General features: G+C 60.4%; 2 protein-coding genes across 2 annotated transcripts in view; one reads left to right on the forward strand and one right to left on the reverse strand.

The window, feature by feature from the left end:
* The first annotated feature begins 291 nt into the window (after window positions 1-291).
* S100A7 (S100 calcium binding protein A7) lies at window positions 292-3,082 on the forward strand. Its single transcript, XM_006923604.3, has 3 exons — window positions 292-376; window positions 1,869-2,026; window positions 2,907-3,082. The coding sequence occupies exons 2-3, from the start codon at window positions 1,886-1,888 to the stop codon at window positions 3,069-3,071; spliced, it is 306 nt and encodes a 101-aa protein (XP_006923666.1). The 5' UTR covers window positions 292-376; window positions 1,869-1,885; the 3' UTR covers window positions 3,072-3,082.
* A 4,395-nt stretch (window positions 3,083-7,477) lies between these two features.
* The window catches only part of LOC102880047 (protein S100-A7-like), a 12,624-nt gene continuing 12,405 nt past the window's right edge, over window positions 7,478-7,696 (reverse strand). Inside the window, exon 2 of the mRNA XM_006923668.1 lies at window positions 7,478-7,642. Within this exon, the coding sequence (XP_006923730.1) occupies window positions 7,478-7,642 (165 nt within the window). The remainder of the gene's footprint in view (window positions 7,643-7,696) is intronic.

Consider the following 7,696-nt stretch of genomic DNA (forward strand, 5'->3'; position numbering starts at 1 on the left):
GCCAGCGGGACACGCTGGCCTTCAGACTCGGAACTCCGTCCTCTTGAGGTCCAAAACCCAGTTTCTCTGCCCAATGTCCTGTCCCGTTGTGACACATCCTCCTGGCCTCCCGGAGCCAGATCGAGTTTGGGACAGGACGAGGCTCTAGGTGTTGTCCCTTGGGAGGGAAGCGCCTGGGGTTTCACCGGGAAGGCTGAGCACACACTCCTAGGCGTGTCCCGCCCACCTGAGTGGGCCCTGCTCCAGGAAGCACACGGCGCCCGAGGCCCAGGGCCCCGGCCCCGGGGAGGAGCCAGGCCGAGCCTCATAAAGGGACCGGTGTCGCCCAGAAGCACATCTCACTCTTCCTTCCCTTGGTGATCCCCGCTCCGCTCCGGTAAGTCGGCCCGACCGGCCTCGCCCAGGACGAGCGCTCAGAGCACAGCGTGCTCTGCGGTGCCAGGGGGGGACACGGCAGCGACGGGGGGTTCGGGGCCGGGGTCCAGGCTGGGCTCTGCCCCCTACGGGGCTGTGACTCCCCCCGCTGCGGTGTCACCCGCGGCCAGGTGACCGGACCAGACTGTCCCCAAAGCTGGCTGGCTCTGCAGTGACAGCTCTGGGGAAGTGTCCCCGGTGGGAGCTGAGGACACGGCTGTCCTGTCCCCCTGGTCTTCTCTCCTGTCCGGACTCGCCTGCCTGGCAGTCTCTGGTCTCCGAAGGCCCACTCTGCACCCCAACCTCGGGGGAGTGGGGGTCCCTGCCACCACCAGCACGGCCCTCCTGACCTCAGGGCTGGCCCCCACCACCTTGCCTGTGAGATGGCCGGACTCTACGTGGTTGGGAACCCGTCAAGCACCGGTCCCCACCTGCTCTTAGCGAGGGGAGTGCCCGGTGGCCTTCTGGTGCGGGGCTCAGCTCTGGCCTGGCACGTTGGGGCTCAGCTCTGGCCTGGCACGTTGACAGATGGCCTTGGTCAGTTCCACTTAGCGACATAGCATCAGGGACCATCTGCCGGACCGTGAGGCGCTGGTGGCAGTGTGGAACGCCCACGCGGGTAGCCATGCAGGTCCTGGGTGCTTGAGCGTCTGGCTGTGAGGCCGTCCACCCGTTCCTCCATCTGGGGGTCCATGGTGCTGGGGGGTCACCAACTTTGGGCATCGGGCGGCTCCTGACTCTAACGGGCTCTAGCCTGGTCGCCCGTGAGCGGGGAGGCACCCGGAGCAGAGAGGCCGAAGCAGCCCACGCCCCACCCACCATCGGCCTGAGAGCCCGGACAGGGACCTGTGCTGGCTTTAACTCCAGCCCTCCATCCTTCTCTCTCGCGGGGATGGTCCGGGAGGCCTGGTCAGGACTGGGGACAGGGCCTGCTTCTCTGCTGGCACTCATGCGGCCCCCAGCGCATTCCATGCAGACCTGCTTCAAGGTGAGCTGACCCAAGGGGGTCATGTCCCGCAGCAGCCAGGAGGTTCGGACAAGAGCAGCAAGGCCGTGTTTGTCCCCAACTCTGACCTCGACGTTGGCACTGGGGGAGAAGACTGTAAATATTGGAGTGTGGGCTGCCACAGGCTGCCTTTGGCCCGGGGCCCCCCTCAGGCTTCTGTCACCTTCCGTGTGGTTGACCCCACCCTCTCCTCTTCCCCCTCCTGTGGCCCTGTCCACGGTGGGCTCCTGTGTCCTCCTCTGTCTCTCCGGGAACCCGACCAGCCTGGGCCCCGGTGCCAGGCCTGGTCTCGCCCTCCTCCCTTGAGCAGGTCACTTACCTCCTAGGGGACACAGGTCCTTCTGCTCCACCTGGGCCTCCCGCACTGGCCCCCAGTGTCACCCCGTTGTCCTGACTTAGGGACCGCAGTGGGGAAGGGTGACCGAGGTCCCGTCATTCTCTCTGGCAGCTTCTTCCAAAGCCACGATGAGCCACACGCAGGCTGAGAAGGCCGTGATGGACATGATCGAGCTGTTCCACACGTACACCAAACCCGACGACATGATCGACGAGCCGGGCCTGACCAAGATGCTGCAGGAGAATTTCCCCACCTTCCTCAGCGCCTGTGTGAGTCAGGGCGGCTGCCCGCCTTGCAAGGACCCGGCGTGGCCGAGGATGCTCTGCCGTGTGACCTTGGACAGGGCGCTCCCAGTCTCCCCTCCTCACTAGTCACATCTGCCAAAGGGCCTCGTGGGCTTCATATGCTGGCTTGTCATCGGGATGTGGGACATGACATGTGTGGCCAAGTTGGCTGCAAACGGTCGTTGTAAGGTGGCTGCACGGTGCCACCACTGGAGGGCGCTCCACCCGCCCCACTGCCTCCAGGAGCCTGGGGCCCATGAGCTCAGGCCCTGCCTCTAGAGGCTCCCGCTGGCCTCCTGAGACCAGAGGCAGGTGATGGGGGTCACGTGGTGACAGAACTGACCACCTTTCTGGACGACGGGAAAGCTCATTCACAGAGCTGATTCCATCTGACAATTAGATTGGTCTGAACTGGTCACTAAGTGGCCGTTATGAGGGACACAGACACTGGGCGGGCGCGTAGAGGGACCTCAGGGTGGGATGATTCAGGGGTAGAGAGTGGGCAGAGGAGGGCGGGCACGGGGTGAGGCCGCATGTGGGTCCCTGGGGGGAGCTCGGGCTGTTGGGGCCCTTGCCGGGAGGGGTTCCGGCTGGAGACCACCCACCCACAGGTCACTGGTCAGCACGGCTCTGGGCAGAGCACACGCACCCCGCCTGGGTCCCTCAGTCACACTGGCGTGTGGGCCAAGGACTCCCCCTCAGGGAGCTCAGGCTGATGCTCACACCACCCCCCGCCCTGTGCTCCTCCAGTGCCCCCTCTTCCGCAGCCCCAGGTCCCTCTGTCCCGGCTCCGCCCCCGCCCCCTCCCATTCCACCCCCCGGCACGTGGGGATGAACTTGTCTCGTGTTGCATCTTCTCCCACAGGGCAAAAAGGGCAAAGATTACTTGTCCCACATCTTCGAGGATAAGGACCAGAACAAAGATAAGAAGATCGAGTTCTCCGAGTTCCTGTCCGTCATAGGGGACATCGCCACGGACTACCACAAACAGAGCCACGGAGCGCCGGCCTGCTCCGGGGGGAGCCAGTGAGCCCAGCCCGCCAGAGCCTCCTGACCCCCACAAACAATAAAGTGTGTTTCCCCCAAACACTGGCCTCGTCTCTCCTTCTCTTGGCTCCTTACGCTGCCACTTCTCGGTGACCTTATTCGGGAATCTCTAGGGAGAGGCTTGACCCGGGAATGCGTCAATGGGGTGCCGTCCCTGTGGACCCCAGCATGCCTGGCCAGCTCTCTCAGCCGGGCTCGTGTCCACTCTGCGCCCGCTCCCGGGGGCAGCTGGCTTGCCAGGTCCCAGAGGTGAGCCGCACAGAGCACCCTGCGGGGCTCCGCCGAGCTTTTCCTTCTCGATCATGGACCGGCACCCAGGGGTCAGGGAACCCCAGGGCGCAGGAGCCCAGGTCTCAGCTCTGTGCCTCATGCCCACCTGCCCCTGCCCCAGCACGGCCCCGAGGGCACAGGGGAGATGGCAGCAGCGAAACGGGCTTCCTGGGTGGGGACCCGGGATGTAGGAGGTCGTGTCACTGTGAACGGGAACTCGGCAGTGCCCAGGGACTGGAGTCCTTGTGTGCTGTGCGTGTGCAAGCAGTGTGGGTGTCCCTGTGGAGGTGAGACGGAGTCACCGTGTCTCATCTGGCCATGTGGCCCCCCACTTCCTCCTCACAGGCTCCTATTCACCCCTTAAATGGGGGGACACTTGGCACAGAGGTCAGGCAAATGTCTGCCAATCTACCCCACCTGCAAGAAGCACGCAGGGGGCGTCTCTCATCCAGGGGGTGACTGTCCACTCCCTGCTCACGCCGTTCCTGGAACACTTCAGTACCCAGACCGTCACCTCCCTCCGCTCCAGAGTCATCCTCTGCTGGCCATACTCTGCACCTTGTCACCCTCTGAAACAGGTCTGAGCTCTTTGTCCACGACATCTCAGGGTCTGGTCAGGCCCGTCTACGTCCCCCCTCCTTCCTTGTCCTCCCGCCTGCTCTCAAACCCGGGAAGTCCGCTTCCCTGGCCGTTGTCACCTTCTCTCCCTGAGATGCCGTTGTCACCTTCTCTCCCTGAGATGCCCGCTCTGTCCCTATGCAGCCTGCACCGCATGAGCTGTCACAGCAGCTGCTCTCAGTGGTCCAGCTAGGCTCCCTGGGGCTTACTGTCTTCGGGCCCACACCTCCCTGCAGCCCCACCCCCGAACCCACCCCTGCGCTGTCTTCTGTCCTCCTGCAACAAGCCTGCTGGTCACTGCTGGAAACCGTCAGGCTTAGGGCCCCCAGGAGCTGGAGTCTGCCTTGCTCTGCGCCCAGCCTCCCTGTCCCCATCCTGGGAACCTGGGTCCTGATGGTCCGAGTCCTCTCAACCCGCACCCACCATGCCTGACCGTCTCCTGCCTGCACGTCCCTTGTCTGTATCCCCCTCCGCCGGACGCGTCTGTCCGCGCATCATCTGCTGGGTTGAAATCATATTTCGTGACTGAGATTAGATGTCGACGTCTCCTTAGAGATTCCTTCTGGAAGAGACGCTCTTACCCTTCTATCACGGGAACGTCCTCTGCTCTCTGTGCCGTCCCTCACCTCATTGCTGGGACAGCAACCACTCCGTGTCACGGTTCCCAGGCTTGTGTTCCGTCCAGACGTCGAGTCTGTGACGGAACACAGTTGCCTGAGCGTCACGGACTCCGGCACCAGCCACCTGGCGCATGATAAGTATCTAGGGCTGTTTTTCGTTTAAACGCATTTGTGGGAGTCCCGGTCCGTCCACCCAGTGTGATAACAATCTGATAAGCAATCTGAAACCTCCAGTCCCAGAGGTCAGCTGTGAAACTTAGAAAGGCCCCCGGAAAGCAAATTTAGACTAAAAAATTGAACGTGAACCGCGACCGGCTTCTATCAGAGCCGCAGCCCTGACCTTCCCAGACACGGAGATGCTCCACCCACGGACGGCTGATGCGTCCTTCGTCGGCAGGCAAATGTCCACTGCCAGCTCCACGGCCTCTGGGGGACCCGCCAGCCTTCTGTTTCTCTGACTCACAGTGCTTGTTTCGTCGCCAATGGCACCGTGAAAATCGGCGTGCGGCCTGCAGAGAAGGACCTTTTCACCCATCTGCTCTGGTTGAGGAACCACCTCCTTAGGGGGGGCCTTGCCTCATGTCCCCAAGTCAGGGTCACATTCTCCATCGCGGAGCCTCGTGTCAAAAATGGGGCTCATCGCGCTCTGTGAGAACTTCCAGGCCTGTCCCTGCGTCCACCGGGGTGTGATCTCCCTGAGGGCGGGGACCACGGTGGTCATGCCCATTTCTCCCGTGACATCGCAGCTCGTGCCATGCCAGGGGCAGTGGAAGGTGTGAGTCCCTCCTCCCCGGGGGTCCACGGGGTGGAAGAGGGCTGATGTACGGGGAGAAGTCAGGCCACACCCATCGCCCTCGTCCAGAGCTCCAAACTGTCACCAGATCAAAAACGGAGTTGGTTTCAACCATTTGCCAAAGAGGAGTCGAGTGGGGGCTTGTGTCCACGTTCGATCAGAAGAAGGCCAGTACGGAGCAGCGCCTGTGAGCGTGAATTTTATAATGATACCGACCAGGAATGAAGGTTTGTTCGGAAACGTACTAAACCGCAATTAATTTAAGAGTAATTAGGAATTAAAACGGGAGAAACATAGACAACTCCGAGCCCACGCCCACATGACAGCCAACACAGAGAAACCAACCCAACAACCCTGAAGGCATCAGGCATCCCGAGACGCTGTCCGAGGTGCTGAACGCACCCCCCCTGCTCTCGCCACCCGCTCCTGCCTCCGCTTACTGGCACCCACCTCGCGCTTCCTCCGCCGTCTCTGTAGGTGTCCTGGCCTTCCCGCCTGAGTGCAGGCTGGGCTAGAGTCTTATTCACATCGCCACTACTTGCTAACTATAAAGTCAAGGACTCTTCAGTGGACCGGTGTCTTAGACAATAAGAGAACACAGACGAGACCATAAACGGGTATGGACCCACCAGGAAAGAGGTTCCAAGGGACAAACGTCTTGTGCTTATCTCTTTCTACGCTCAGGAAGGGGATGCTGTGCCCACCTCTCCAGAATTCCTGGCACAGGAGGAAACAGGACCCTGTACTCGCCCTGCAGCTGACATTGGATGTTGCTGGTCGGGAAGATGGGAGAATGTCAAGACGAGACCATAAACGGGTATGGACCCACCAGGAAAGAGGTTCCAAGGGACAAACGTCTTGTGCGTATCTCTTTCTACGCTCAGGAAGGGGATGCTGTGCCCATCTCTCCAGAATTCCTGGCACAGGAGGAAACAGGACCCTGTACTCGCCCTGCAGCTGACATTGGATGTTGCTGGTCGGGAAGATGGGAGAATGTGACCTTGTTTAGCCTCGGGGTGTGAGAAGAGCTTCCTGTTGGGGTTTAATGAGACTAGAGGGCCTCAGGAAGAAGCCCCAACGTACACGCGCGAGAAGCGGCTAAGAGCTGAGCGAGGTCCTCACGCCACACGTGACTCCACCTCTCCTCCTCAGCGCTGTGAGCAAACAAGATGATTCGAGGACGGGTTCCGTAACTGTGGCACACTGCCGATTTTCTGTCACCATGGGCAGGCCGCAGGGTCAGTGCTTAGGAAAATTCTCTGTTGTGTTCCGCCCCACTCATTCTGCCAAGAATACTGGCCAGTGAAAGCCAAGTGGGGCTTAAGACCGTGCTTTGTCCACTCGCTGGTGGAGGATGAAGGCAGATGAAATGGGGTTCCCTGGGCACGTCCCTGAAATGAAGTTCCCTTGTATGCATGCACACTGGTCAGTTTGACCCAGGGTCTCATTGTCCAGAGTGTCAAGAATTTGGTAAACAAAATTGTGTGTTAAAAAAAAAGCAGAACTAATTGGGGGAAACTCGTAAATTAAGGGCCAGCAAGGAGAGGTGCAGTTTCCATGATTTAGCAGAGCATAGCTGTGGTTTAGGGAAGCTGGGTGCCATAGTGAGTGGGGGCATCTGTGGGGAGCGAACGGGCAAAATATAGAGGCTGCACTTTATCCAGCGAAAGCAGAGAAGGGGTAGTCACACTAGACGTGGGCGGAGCATCGTGGACACAGGTGCAGATCCTCCGTGAGTTCCTCTAAGGCGGCTGTGTGGGCCTGCGGGACAGAGGGCGCCGATGCTCCTAGATGTGGTTTCACGGAGCCGGGTGGTCCACGTGAACGGCATTAATTTAGAATGAAGCTCTTGCTTGGGAGGTGATGACCGGAGTCCCGACCGCGCTGTTTGCGGGTTCCCATTATGCGTTTACCTGGCCCCGCCCCTCCGGATCTTCGCTAAGTTTGAAGCCGACCTCTGGAAATGGGGATTCTGGATGGTGGCAAACAAGGAATGATGGACACGGGGAACAAACGCATTTACACGAAAAATAATTTCAGACAACACTTTATTGTTGGTGGGGGTCAGGAGGCTCTGGCGGGCTGGGCTCACTGGCTCCCCCCGGAGCAGGCCGGCGCTCCGTGGCTCTGTTTGTGGTAGTCCGTGGCGATGTCCCCTATGACGGACAGGAACTCGGAGAACTCGATCTTCTCATCCTTGTTCTGGTCCTTATCCTCGAAGATGTGGGACAAGTAATCTTTGCCCTTTTTGTCCTGTGGGAGAAGATGCAACACGAGACAAGTTCATCCCCAGGTATCAGGGGTGGA

This window comes from Pteropus alecto, unplaced genomic scaffold, assembly GCF_000325575.1.
Source record: "Pteropus alecto unplaced genomic scaffold, ASM32557v1 scaffold49, whole genome shotgun sequence".
Classification (NCBI taxonomy): Eukaryota; Metazoa; Chordata; class Mammalia; order Chiroptera; family Pteropodidae; genus Pteropus; species Pteropus alecto.

Coding starts and splice junctions, on each gene's coding strand:
- S100A7 (XM_006923604.3), top strand. CDS start 1,886: ATGAGCCACACGCAGGCTGAGAAGGCCGTGATGGACATGATCGAGCTG. Junction 2,027..2,906: donor CCACCTTCCTCAGCGCCTGT/GTGAGTCAGGGC, acceptor CTTCTCCCACAG/GGCAAAAAGGGCAAAGATTA.